The 14,862-nt window shown below is 40.5% G+C and overlaps 1 protein-coding gene across 1 annotated transcript in view; it reads right to left on the reverse strand.

The window, feature by feature from the left end:
• Positions 1 to 1,869: 1,869 nt before the first annotated feature.
• Positions 1,870 to 14,862, reverse strand: part of LOC108904081 — a 165,026-nt gene continuing 152,033 nt past the window's right edge. The window contains exon 8 of the mRNA XM_018706487.1: positions 1,870 to 5,810. Coding sequence (XP_018562003.1) covers positions 2,824 to 5,810 — 2,987 coding nt within the window. The 3' untranslated portion in view covers positions 1,870 to 2,823. The remainder of the gene's footprint in view (positions 5,811 to 14,862) is intronic.

Here is a 14,862-nt window from a genome sequence, read left to right on the forward strand (position 1 = left end):
TCGTGCAGGAACGGTTGTTTTATTGCTTCAATCCCCCCTTGACTAGGCAGGAGTCGTGGTGGGACGATGCGCGCGGCCCTCGACGAAGTGGGGCAACGGATGGTTTCGGCTCGACTCGCGGTTAATTGCTCTCACCCAATTAAACTAATTAAATAAATAACTGGCCAGCGGCCTTACACAAATCGGAAAATAATAATGCTTCATTACAATAGGAATGTGTAGATATTACATTTTCATTTTCCATTTTTAAAAAATGTAAAGGATAAACCTCCATATATTTAATGGTATAGTACCAAACTTTTAAGACAGATATGACATGGAACATTACAAATATCTGGCACAGAACGCAAAAAGTTTTCAACTCACTTATGACACACTTCTGTTTTATCAAAAGCTAGCTCATTTGGGGTAAGGGGGGAAGAAATTTTCTTAGCTAGTTTCACTTTGTACTCAACTTAAGCCATATTAAAAGACCATATACTTTTCTCCAATTTACTAAGACGAACTGAGTGACTCAGTTAATCTCAGTTAAACGTGGTAAAAAGAATACAGCAATGTTGAAATTAAATTATAGACATCTAAACAATTTTGATTGTGTACACTAGTTCTAACATTTAAATTAGTTATACCTTGTATAATTGTCTCAACCAAAACATTCTCCGGCCATTCCACACGAAACACTGTTTAGTTTCGATAATTTTTGTCTAGCATACTCATCATAACTCTCAAATCTATCAGAGTTAAAGGTTACAGCTTCGTACAACAACAAACCATTGTTTCGTTTACGAGGAAACGTATGACCTAAATCAACTTTCATACGCCCCCACACACGCTCATTAGCTTTTGGCCGTCATGAATTATACTAAACTTTCGCATTACCTTGCAAATGATGGGCAGATCTTACCACAGTTTCCCATTCGTTTCAACCAAAGCGTTATCTACTTCCGGATCAAAACTCTGAAGGCAAATTTGCACATCTCTGGAATTTCCTGGCCCAGTAATAACGGTAGAGCGGAGATTTTCCACATTCTGAATCACGTTGGAGCTGGTCGCCTCTACCATTTTTTGAAACATTGCCAGAAAATTCCCAGGTGTCATGACGGACTGTCAACGGTGTGGAATTTCTTGTTCTTCTGTATTTATGGACATTGTGGTTGAATCCCACTTCTGATGTTAATTATTTTATCATTGAACAAAAGTTCAACACCTCAAAAAGCAGAACAAGATTATTTGTTAGAATATAAATTGAAAATTAGAATATTTCCCGAACAGTTTGTCACTTTTCGAAGCTCGTCGGCACTCTTGAGTGTCGCATCCTATGGAAACCACGGAAACGAACTCGGCCGTTCAGATTCGCTATTATGGTGGTTGGAATATTCCAACATTTGCTACGTCAGCGCTCCTATTGGGTAGATTACGAACTACAAGGTTCGATATCTGTCCAATAGGTGACACTATCCGAATGTTACTGATCAGCGCCACTATTAACAACATTTTGAACTACTATGTTCGGAATAGAGCCGGTAGATGGCGATAGCAGAAAGCTTCAAGGTTCTCGGGCCATCTCCCGGATAATAATAGAATCATACGATTCTAATCAACTCCGATAGATGGCAGCACAAAACCGTATTTACTTGTGCGCTCCTATTGGGTAGATCCTGAACTACACGGTTCGATACTCAACCAATAGGTGACACTACCGAAAATGTACTTTTTGTTAGCAGCGCCTCTATCGAGTAGATGTCGAACATTAAAGTTGAGTATGTTTGCGATAGATGGCGCCATAGGAAAATAAAATTGCCAGCGGCAGTAATTTAAATACGATATAGAGCTCTTTAAGGGACAACAGGGAATAAAATAAAATGTAAATCCAACTGATATTCATTTATTTCAACAAAATAACAAGTTTGAAAATTACAAACTAAAAAAATTGACAGTGTACATATTTTGGAAGCATTTGTTTTATAGTGTAGAAAAATTATCAGTTCGTCTAGTTTTAGACGCCAAAAGCGTAAAGACTTAAATTACATTGTGAAACGGAAAAATTAAAAAAATTCACAAATATTTACATGGGATTCCTTACGTTCTAAAATATTTATAATAAATTTAGTTATTTACATTCCCAAAAAATTAAAAAACATGTACACGTTACGGAAGGAAATGTACAACTTTTTTTTAAAATCTAGCAAACGAAAAATTGCACTTTAGCAAATTTTAGTAGTACACGAAATTAGTTACGTATAAAAATATTAAAAAGAAAAGAGAAAACTGATGACATTGGAAATGCAAAGAACTCGTCTCGCAATTGCATAAAAACCAAATTGGAAATAATTTAAAAGTTATGCAATCGGCTCCGTACATCTTTTAACCTAACCTAAAAGTCGACTTACACTTACGATCCTCATGTTTACATAATATGTACATCATTTCTGGTTTAAATTCAGTAAAACTAAAATATTTATCTACAAGTTACAATATTTAAAAAAATAACTAAATGTTGGACGCTACAGTTAGACCCCACTTCCACGACATCTAAAAGTCAAAACTGAGCGGAACGACCTCATTTATCTCCTTTTTAACATGAAAATCTCCGATACGTACAAATTATTTTCGAAATCCACCACGTCGTCTTGAAACCGGGAAGGTAACGTGAAATTTCTTGACCGCGTCCCACCAGAGATGTCGGTCAAAGTGGGGCTGCTTTAAGTGTAAATAACATTAAACCTATCCTAAAATATCACTTATTACTTATTATATACAGACAAGAAAGAAGCTTTTCCCAGAAAAAAAAAGTCCAATCTAAAACACGGAAATCTTTAACTGTTAGTCCTCGTCCGAGAGCGGCTCGTACTGGGCGCTCAGCAGCGGCTTGGGTTCGTTATTCCTCGAGTTCTCGTTGGCAGTGCTGTCTTTGTGAACAAACGAGTAAAACCCGCCCTGCGGCTGCATTGGTTGGCCCTGCTGAGGCGGCGGCGCCCCAAACTCGTTCTCGTGCTTCTCCTCGTCGATCACCATGTCGCCGGGACTGTCGCTGCGGTCCTTCTCCTGCGAGTGGGAGCCCTCCTGGCTGTCCTTCTTATCGTCCTCGGTGCGCATCACCTCCACTATCCTGTTCTTGACGTAGTCCAGGGGGGAGATGTGCGACTGGGGCTGCTGGTACCGCCGGAAGTTCTGCTCGGACCAGTGGTTGTTCTCGGGAGGTGAGACGGGCTCCACACGCTCTATGTGGTACTTCTGCTGCGGCTGGGCTATTCTAATGATCTGGCGCTCGTCCTGCTGGGGAGTCTGCGCCCGTTTGTCCTCCTTGTGTTGGTGCTGCTGCTGCTGCTGCTGCTGCTGGTGCTGCATTCGCCGCTTCCACTGCTCGTTCACGTTCTCCTGCAGGTGGTAATAGTTGGGCTGCCTCGAGCTAAAGTCGTGACTGATCACCGAATCCGTCAGCTCTTTCACAGTAAGGTTCTTGTTCACCGCGTCCACGTCTAAATCTACGCTTATAACCGAGGGCGGTCGATCGCCGTTATCCTGGCCCTGCTGCTGCGACGATTCCACTTTGTGGAACAGCAGATCCCCGGCTCTCTGCTCCCTGGTGTTCTGTACCACTTCTCCACGCCCACCCTCGGCCGTCTGGTTGATTTGGTGCGTGATTATGGCATCTATCAGGCTGGCGGCAGTCAACGTGCTGGAATCCGTCCTGGCCTGTTGCCGTTGCTGTTGCTGCTGTTGTTGCACCTGTTGCTGTTGCTGGGCCTGCTGGTGGTGGAAGGCCGCCCGTCTCTGCTCTTCCAAGCGCTGCTGCTGCCTCAACTGCTGCTGGTGTTGCTGGATTATCTGGTACCGGTGCGGCTGTTCCAAGATATTGTCCGCCATGGTCTTCCCGAGGCCTTCGTGCGGGGCGCTAGGTACGGGTAGGGAAGGTTGTTGCACAGCCACGTCCACCAAGGAAGAGAGAGCTTCGTGGCCCGGCTGGAGATATTGCGGCCTGGTGTGTCTCTGGATCACTCCCTGCCTCTGCTGCTGCCCCTGTTGCGGAGGCGGAGTGCGGTGAGGGGAGTTCGCCGGGTAATACTGAAGTTTCTCGTTACGCCTGCTCAGCATCTGTTGCGACGTGATGTAATCGTTCATGATGATCTGCCTGGAGGTGAGCTGTTGCGAACTCAGCTGCTGGTCGACGGTGGTGTAGGCCGTTCGGTACTGCCCGGGGTACTGGGGCTGCTGGCTCTGGCTCTGTTGGGTGGGCATCTGCGCTCTCGCTTTATTGAAGTAGTCGTACACCCGCTTGTCCTGCATGTTGTGCGGCATGTGGATGGGTGTGCCCTGCGTTATCGAACCCATCTTTGCCTCGGGCATCTGTCTCAGGAGGCCTTCGTACCCTCTAGGTTGGGATATAATGGGGGTGCCTAAAGTTATCGAGCCCGCTTTAGGATTCGCCGGCTTCGGACTGGGCAACTTGGGCTGGGAGCGCATGGTGAAGGCGGGGCTCTTCCTCTCCTGGTGGTACATGTACGCCTGCTCTGATCTGTGCATCTGTTGCTGTTGTTGCTGCTGTTGCTGTTGCTGCTGCTGCTGCTGCATCTGTTGCTGGTGTTTAGTCATTATGGGCGGAGGCGGCTCTCTCGGTTTCTTTATGCTGAGGTCCAGCGTCTCGGGCTCCCTCCCGTCGGGCACCTGCATCACTATCAGGTCGTCTCTGGATGGAGGCAGAGGCTCCATAGGCTGCGTCTGGATGGGACCCGAAACGGGCGTAATAGTGGCCCCTATAAGTGGAGTCAGCTTGGCCAAATTCAAATCAGTTCTCTGCTGCACCGGCTGCCTCTGCTGGCTGTTTATGTTATTCAGGTTGTACTCGCTGACTATCGTCACCTCATTAGAGTCGTTGTTTAGGATGGAGGAGATGGTGGGCGCCATGCCGCTTGTCGGAGGGTTGATCTGGTTCTGCTGCTGTACCACCGGGTTTTTCTTGAACGAGTTTTCGATCACCCCCAGCACCAGGTCCTTGACGCTCAACGGGGAGGTGTTCTGCCTGGGCTGGCCGTCGTTGGTGACCGGCGTGATGGTCGCCGACACCTGGTAGTGGTCGGGCGTCTGTGCCTCATCCGCCGTCTCTGTGGCGCTCGAGTCATAGTCTTCCTTCTTGATGGGGTTGTTACTGTTGCAGCCCTGCACAGGCGGACTCTCGGCGGCACTGGCAGTGTCGCTGGAGTTGCTACGCTCCCTTATGGGCTCCTCGCAGCTCGACGTGCTTGAGCCGCTCTCCTCCTCGTCTGTCAGCGTGGGCTTCCTGTCGCCGAGGCAACTTTCTAGGTTGAGCCTCTTCCGATTGGCGCCGTAGAAGCTCCTGATCTGATGCGGGGCCTTGTTCAAACGTTCACTGATCATCTGCCAATTAGCCCCCAGATCCGTGAGAGCGGCCTTCAACTTGCTCACATCCTCCTCGGGCCACTCTTCCACGGGACCCAGCCGGCGCTGGATGCGGTTGAAGCAAGCGGAGCAGCACTTGGTTACGCCGCTGGGGATGTGGAATTCGGCGAGCAGGGGCTCCCTGACGTCGGCCGGCAGGTCCTGGAACCTGTATGGAAACGAGCGGAGTCGCTTGATACGCCCTCTCGAGTTGGGACACATGGGCAGAGGACAGTGCGTGTACCGCGAGCGGATGCACTTGCAACGGCACACGTTGCACACCCTAGCGCTGGGGGTCACCTGGTCTTCACGCAGCCCATATTGGGAGGCCTGGCTTGAAGGCAGGGGCCTTGACGGTAGCTGGGCGCCCAACTGGGCCTGACACACGATGCAGTTGCCCTGGCAAGCCTTGTCTGAAACAAAAGAAAAATTGATTCAATTCTTGGTCGATACTCGTGACTTACATATAAATAATAAAAATATTTATTACAATAAACGGGATGTTTCCTAATACCAGCAATAACTTCAATTAATTGTTTTGTACAAGTATCAGTGTTTGTTTATGTATTTAACATAAACAACAGTGATCGTCATCAATTTATGGATTTATGAAGAAATTGTAATAATAGAACTGTTTGTAATTTAAGGTTTTTTCCTTATCATTCTTAATCTAATTCATGTCAGAAAACAAGTAAAAGATATAGTAAATAACCTTAGTTTATTGAAACATATTAATATTCAAAATTGGACCTAATTACAACAAAAAGAATCAAAAATAGACTTAATTCATGAATTTCTTTGATTTGACAATCTAATTGATGCTCCTCATATATTTTGAGAGTATATTGTAAAAGTAAATAAAAACTATATTATTATTATAAAATCGAATACATGTAGTTGTTAAATGTTAAAACTATTATATACACACAGCCCCATTCCATTTCATATTAGAAGATGAGACCACAACACGCCTGTCACATTGTATTTTGAATTATTTTGTTTGATTTCCTCTAAATGGAATTGTTTGTTTGATCTCCAGAGCGGAGACTTTCAACGATATTGTCCACCGCGCCTCCCTCCCTCGGCCCCCTCGAACAATGCAAAAGGGTACCCGCGCTCGCACACACACACATGTGCCACGTTAATATTTAAAACGGCGTATTTGTTTAACGGTTATTCAATTTCGCAAATGAAAGGCGAAGGAAGCCGGGACGCCGCTTTTATTTTTAATTATTCGTAGGCCGATCCCGCGATTTTAAACCGACGCGACCCGACGAAACGGTTTTCTTCCCATTTCATGTCGTGGGCCAGAGAAACAGAAATTGGCATCACGAATGCCACAGATGTAAGACGCCACAGACCTGTATATTTTTGAGTATAGATATTATTAATGATATAGAAGAACGACTCTGCGGACTAAAGCCTTGTCCGGCACTAAATATCTAGTACTCATGTTACATCTCACCCATATTAATTACTAAAGGTCTACATAGATAAATTAATCTCTCCAATGGGATATTTGCATTAAAAATGGCTGTAATCGAGTAAAATAGATAGGGACGCATTTAGGAAACTTAAAACAGAAATAATAAAAAGTTTTATAATTATAAACGGTATATTTCTACTCTTTTTTCTTATTCAGCCACTTCAACAGCCAAATCATGCCAAACATATTAAATAAATCCAAAATAAACTAAACAGCAACAAAATGAAATCTTAAACAATTTAAATTTAAGCAGAATCTTATCCTGTTCCGAATGATTACAAAGGGCAACGAAGATTAGCTAGCCTTCGCTGTTCATCCAAAATGCCGTATTGTTGCATCTGAAAAGCCGTTTGCCAGTTGACTTGATACCTGGTATGATATGAAGGAATGGTAAACGGGTAAAAAGCTGAATCACTTCATTCGGTATATAGAAAAGGCCGATTACGTCATCACCGTTTCATTCAGAAATGTAACAAACATTTCTATGTTGTCGTTTTCAAGTTTTTTGTGCGATATTATGAAAAAGCATCTATACGAATCAAGTAAGAGTTGATATGGTTAGAAATGTTAGAATCTACTTTATGTCAGAAGAAAACGATACTGTTGCAAGAAGACGACGTCAGATGGATTATCCTGATCTACAAGTACCGAATAAGAAAATATTTGTAAGATTGGTTCGACATTTAAGAGATTATGGGAGTTTTGAACGCACTACGCTAATGTTGGACGGGAACAGACTTGGACAGTGGAAACTTAAAACCAGAAATTTTAAACGCTGTGGAAAAGGATCCTGGTACCAGTACTCGAAGATTTGCCACAAATGTTATAAAAATCAGGTCAGTAAACATTTTATTTATTTTTGTGTATTTTATTTATCATTCATTTATTAGTATTTAAGTTTTCTGTTAGATTACTTAATAGTAATATGTACTTATAAGTAACGCGCCGCAGAGCATTACTTCACTGCGAATAGTGTGGAAATTTGATTTTTAATAACCTTTCCTTTAAATTGACTCGACAACAATGCATGGGTAACAAGGTTTGCCAATGAAATAGTATACGATCGTATTTTTACTGATCAGTTACTTTAGAGATTAAAATTATTACCTAATGTTTTTTCTTGCTAACCTTTATTTTGTTTATACTCCTATTGTGTGTTTTATTAAATTAACTTCAATGTTTTGTATTATTATACACTTATATATTTTTTTATAGATAGAAACAATAAAGCACGAGGAAACAAAGCTACATATCCGCTTCTACCGAAACTTGACTATAATGATATGTGCTATAATCAAATTTGCATGAAACATTTCTTTACGTGTAAATACGGATTATTGCCCATCGGCCCTGCGGCCAAATCCGATTGCGATCGAGTCGAACGAGGCACCTTTCCGGCCTTCCAGGGGACGTTCGCGATCGCGATCAAACTTTAATGTACCCGCCGTCCCCGGACAGCCGTACAAATGGCCCGCGTGACAATTAGGATATTGCCGCCGCCACCGCCATCCGGATTGATGTGCCAATAATCGCGATATATATGTGTATGCATGTGTTCTGATTGCAAATTCGATAATTTTCCTAATTGCCGGCGCGCTGCTGCGTGATTAATGATTATATTCTAATTCGCAAAATTCCGGGATCTCCAGGGGGTTGAGTCGCCCGCGCGGTGGTCGGTTCGATTCCGAATCCGCAAATTGAAGCGTTACGTATGGATACATCGCACCGAACGCCCATACAGGGCGATTTTTTTAGAGGAAAATACATATTAATCCGAAATTAAACTATCGCCACCATAAAACAACACTTAATATTATAGAACGCTAAGTGCCCTGTATTACCTACATAAAGTCCCTAGGTATTCGTGGTGTGAATATGCCCACGCGTATATGGTGACGTCACTTAAGAGAAAGACTAACGAAATCCTGACATATATTGGCGCGAAAATGCAACTTTTCGTTGTTTTTCTAATAATACAAAGCAGTTGTAACCTAAACATATTACGTCAATCATTTTATTATTATGCATAACAGCCAAAAGTATTCCTTCAAATTTAACAAAATATTTAAGGATACATTCAAGTTTTAGACTCTACACGCTTAAACTGACAATTTTAGAAATTTGACATAAATTCCAACTAAACCAGAGCTTTCTTCCAGATAAATGGGAGCAAAATGTTAAAATAAGACTTTTCTTTCTCACAGTTCAAAAACCTGAGTGCCCTTAGCTAGATAAAATATCTATACATACATTTTCGACATCACTGGAACTTCATATTTGTGTGAAATTACTTTGTTATTGATGACCGTTATAGATCAAAAAAATAACCTAGAATTTGAAAATTATAGAATTGCATATTTTCGAACCTGTTACTCTAAAAACTAAATTAAAGCGAATTAATAAATATATCCCGACAGTAAGTAAATTTTAAAAATGAACTATAGATTTAAGAAATCAGTTTCCAAAAAAATACATATCTGGTGACTTTTTTAACATAAAATAAATGAATATTAAAATATTTTCTAAAACCTTCAGCGATCCTCTGTCACCCACTCTTCGCCTTTGAGAACCACTGTTTTAAATTAATACCGGATTGAACGGATTTTTTTTAATAACCATTTATTTTTTGAAGTTGCGTTTTTTCTTCAGTACACTGTGCTGCTATAGCAGGGCGGAATGTGGTTAATTAATTATAATTAAAATTGGCTTTAACAGTAAACAAAATATGTGCCAAACACGCAGAACTTTCTCCCATTTTTTTTTAATCCAGAATCCAACGAGAAAATGTAATACGTGGGAAATTCCGCGGTAAAATAGGTGCAAGTAATATTTATAAAATAATATATAATTTTAAAAGCAAAGTAATACATATTTAGTGCTGCCGATTCTTCATCAATCAAATTCAGTTCTGCTTCTTAACAACCCCCAACTATTTGACAACCGTTTTCTACAAAATTGTTATTTTAAAAACCCATATGCAGCTGTGTAAATATAATATGGCGTTCCTACGCGCATGTCGTGACGTCACTTGGGAGAAAGATTGACGAAATCATAGCATATACTGGACATGAAAGTGCAATTTCATGTCATTTTGCTAGTAATCCAGAAGAGTTGCGACCTAAACATCTTCACATCATACAGTTTATTATGCAAAATAGGTAACGTTTCTTAAAATTTCAAACTTGAGAAAATATTTAAGGTTACTTTCACGTTGAAACTCTATACCAGGGGTCGGCAAGTAATTTTAGTTGGGGTCCGGATACTTTTGAAAATTTTTAACGAGGTCCAGAAAAAAATTCATATTTCTTATTTTTTTATTTTAATTTGAACTCAAATTTAATTTGCTTACTAACCATTAAGAACTCACACACTCACACAATTGTAAAATACTAGAAAAAATTATAAGATTGACACTTAAAAGTAAAAGATTTTTTATTATACAGGGTATCCCATTTTAAACAAACCACCCAAAATATTTCGAAAACAATGCGTTCTGAGAAAAAATATTTCAGACAAAAATTGTAGATAATAGCAGGGGTCAAGCAACAGTGACCTTGAGGTTGACCTTCAGGTTGATTTTCAAGGTCAAATCGAAGTACGCTTCAGTTTTTGTTTTGAGAATCCATATTTTTTATTATGGATTCGTATTCCTCGTAAGAAAATTCGTAAGTTTTGTTTAGAACATTTTTTTAAAGTGCATCTCTCTTGCTAATGGGCGTGACACTACAGTTAGGCAGCCAAATCCGAATCAGACAGCCAAATTTGACACCACAGATAGGTTGCCTGACCAGTGATCACATAGCCTAACACCACAGTTGAGTGCTAAAGGTCAAACTCAAGGTCGCTGTTGTTTAACCCCTGCTAGTACCTAGAACTTTTGTCTGAAATAAGTTTTCTCAGAACGCGTCGTTTTCGAGATTTTTGGGTGGTTTGTTTAAAATGGGACATCCGGTATATTATATGGCTACTATTTGTATAAAAACAAAGTGTGCAGATCTTTGCTGAGGTCATGCGCAGACAGGACAACATTGAACGGGCTACGAGCACACCATTCTACGCCCATATGCTGATCAGGACGTGTAACAAACATACAGGGTGTCCCGAAATTCATGCAACAAAATTTGGTCATAGATTCTTAAGACAAATTTAGGGGACCCGTATTTTTTCTTTTTGCCAACTGGCCCCCTCTTTCGGAGTTACAGCGCCCTAAGAAGTTTCTTTTGTACGAGAATCACTAAATTTGGTACACAGGGGTTTTATGACATGTGGAATCTCACAGTGCTACGCTTTTTGGCGAGAAACCCCCTTAAGACACTTTTTCGTGGGCCCCCTTGTCTTTGGAACCAGAAAAATTTGGTCGCAAATTTAATTTTTTTTTTTTAATTATTAGTTAACTAGAAAGCCATTGAATTTAGAAACTTTTTTGTCTCTTGATATTTGTTTCGTAAAACGCAATGTTTTTGAGAAAAATGGCTAATCACGATATGCATTCGATCACATTTTGATATTTTTCTCGAAAACATTGCCTTTTACGAAAAAAGTATAAAGAGACAAAAAGTTTCTTTTAATGGCTTTCTAGTGGACTGATAATTTTTAAGAAATTTAAATATGCGACCAAATTTGTTTGGATCCAGACAAGGGAGCCCACGAAAAACTATCTTAAGGGGGTTCCCCGCCAAAAAACGTTGCACCATCAGATTCCACATGTCATAAAACCCATGTGTACCAAATTTAGTGATTCTCGTATAACAGGGTTCCGAGATATATAAAAAAAGATTATTCTTAAGGGGCGGACTTCAGGGGGCTGTAACTCCGAAAGAGGGGGCCACTTGGCAAAAATAAAAAATACGGGTCCTCTAAATTTTTCCTAAGAATCTGTGTCCAAATTTTGTTGCATGAATTTCGGGACACCCTGTATAGCAAGTGAATGAAATAAGGCATTATAATTGAGATAATTGAGATGATAAATAATTGTGTTTCACTCTCACGTCTAATATACGACATTTTGTCCAACAGCTGCAGATTTATTTTAACGAAAAACAAACTGAACGATTTTTAAAAAGTCGAGCACTTACGGAAAAATACTTACAAATATTGTGGGACTCCTGAAACTAGGAAATGCGGAAACATACACCAATCATTCATTTAGCAGACCAGCAGCTACTTTCTTAGCAGATTGTGGCGCAGATGTCACTACTTTGAAGCGTTTTGGAAGTTGGAAAAGTGGCAAAGTAGCTGAAGGAATGTAGAAGATTCTCTTTCACAGAAAATCTAGACTGGGAAGAAAATTTTCAACAACAACAATGCTGCAGTTACCACTGCTTGTTCTATGGTTACTGCTGACGCCTCTTCCACAGTATTTTAGTCAGTAAAAAACAAAGATTTTTAAATCACCACATTGGCGATAGAAACAGTTACGGAAGAAATTACTTGTAGGGGTGGTTACCAATGGTAGGAAGGGTGCCCATAAGTTATTAAATCACTTTTCTACATATTTAAGAAAAAATTAATAAATTTTTCTCTCCCCTTTCGAGAGAGGGCGGAGATTTCTTTTACCCAAAAAATCACCGAACTACCGTTAGCTTGATGTGACGTCATTCAGTGAGCAGAGAGGCATCGTCGCTCGGTAAACATGACACCACCCCCGGGGTTTACACAGACGAGCCGGCGAAGCAAGAAGAGCGCCAGAAGAAAGGGCCCTAGCCGGCGGGGCCCAGCCAGGACAAAAGGAGGTCCCACAAAGCGCCTGCACCGGCCCACCTACGAAGGCTGTCCAGGCCTACACGAGGCCCACCTACGAAGGCTGTCCAGGCCTACACGAGATGAGGCAGGATAAAGAGGGATAATCCCCCTCGATCCCAAATCATTGAGGCCAATTTCTAGCCATGGAATAATGGCCGCTCGAGCATGCCCGAAACCATGCAGACTTAAACCCCAACGACTATTCCTGACTTCCGTCCGGTATAGCGCCGACAATCAAACGGGTATCGCGAGAGAAAAGCGTATATATCCACGGGCCCGCGAGGCGCATGCAATAATGATAATAATTCCGTAGATATTCAAATGGAACCGTTCTCATTACGTCCGAAACACTTAAAACGCCATAAAATATGCTCAAAGTTAAGCGGCAGGGCGGGCGCGCGCCGCGCCATCTATTATATGAGCCGGGCAAATTGGATATTAATATTTCATTTAATTAGAGAAAAGTGTGTGTACTCTTCATTCGCCATGACTTGATTTAATTTCGGGCGTACGCGGAGATCCGTCTTTTTTCCTCCCGGGGCGGCGGCGGCGGCGGCGCCAGCGGAGCTGGAAATGGACTGAAAAATTACCGGGGGGTGGACTGATGTTTTAATAATGACGCGACGAGATGAATTATCCATTTTAAAATAGGTTTTTACGCGGCAACGGCTCGCCGCGCCGTCGAGATATTTTAAAGCGGCGATTGATAGAAACACGAAAAAGTCCGTTGGAATACATTAAAAGCACCGTTGGCGAGCACTAAATTCTTCTGACAAACAGCACAGTCAAGGCGGTGCTTTAAAAAAGTTTTTGTGATCAAAACCGTTGAAGAAAAAACAATAAAATGATTTTTTTTCTTGCTGTAGAAGTGAAAATATGAAATATGTCAAAAAATAAACACCACTAAATTAAAAGTACAACTATGACGTGTGAAGCGCCATCTATCAACGTAAAATAGCATATAGTTCTTTGAACAAGCTCCTAGCTCCGTAATTTCAGCCAAATTCGTTCCTTTTATTTAATGCTGATAATTTTTTTTTCATCGCTAATTTTGCATTGTAAAAATATTTTTGCGGGCTTTTGCAAGAGCCTATCCTTGTATCGAATTTCCTCAGGAACAAAATCGATAAGTATACCTCATGTCGATTAAAGGCTTATTTTCGGAGATATAAGCGAAAAACTGAAAAAAAAGCATTTATTTTTTTTTCTTCTGTTATAAACAATATGACGCTCGACCTCTACAAATACACAAATTTAGGCTTTTAATCTGTGTATTTTTTACTTAATTTTAAGTCCATAAAAATTGACGTAGGCCCGATTTTTGAAACAGGCATGTATTTGGTCTAATTAACCCGGATTACGAGAGCAGAACTAATGAAAGAATCAGGGTGATCAATTTTGACCAAAAAAATCACTGATGTTCACAAATCTTCCAGGTAGATTTAATAGAAAAATCCTGATTTACAAAGATATAAGATTTATGTCAGTTCCTATTCTTCAATCGTCACCATTTCCTATTTTTTTTTGTCTGAATACCAAATAAGTGCAATTTACATATTTATTATTTAGAGAAAATTAAGCTATTTTGACCAGTTAAAATAAAAATAATATGATTTTCGAAAAATATGTGTAATTTATAGATAAATTCTTATACCGTTAATTAATTAATTACTCCGAAAAGTTGGCAGCATTGTGCAGTCACATATTGTAGCAAACACGTTGCGGTGAGCGAGTGAAGATTGTGAAAATTCATTACAAGTACGGAGAGAGTGTAGCTGAGACTGCGTAAATTACATGGAATTTTGAGTCTTTTTTCCTCATATGAAATCCTGCGTTTGTTTTGGGACTTTATAAAGAAATGCAAGAACACAATTTTCGATATTTTTATTAACATTGACTTCGTACGATATGGAAATTTAAAAATTAGTTATCATAAACTAGAACTATTAGAAATTCGGCAGTAAAATCTCATATTTGTTGAAAAATGTGTTTTATTATTTAGTATTCAGACGAAGTAGTTATGGAAATATATATTTTTTTTTCTATAAACGTGTAGAAAAGTTTTTTATATACAGACCGAACTAAATTTGATTATCACCACAGAGATCTAGGAACTATTGGATGTATTGAAAAACTTATATGGACAAAGCAGTGCAGAACTTAAGTCTTAGTAACATTCCACTAAAACAAAAATACTGCCTTCTATTTATCAAAGTTTAACTGTAACTTCGTTTCAT

Source organism: Anoplophora glabripennis, unplaced genomic scaffold (genome assembly GCF_000390285.2).
Source record: "Anoplophora glabripennis isolate ALB-LARVAE unplaced genomic scaffold, Agla_2.0 scaffold7, whole genome shotgun sequence".
Taxonomy (NCBI): Eukaryota; Metazoa; Arthropoda; class Insecta; order Coleoptera; family Cerambycidae; genus Anoplophora; species Anoplophora glabripennis.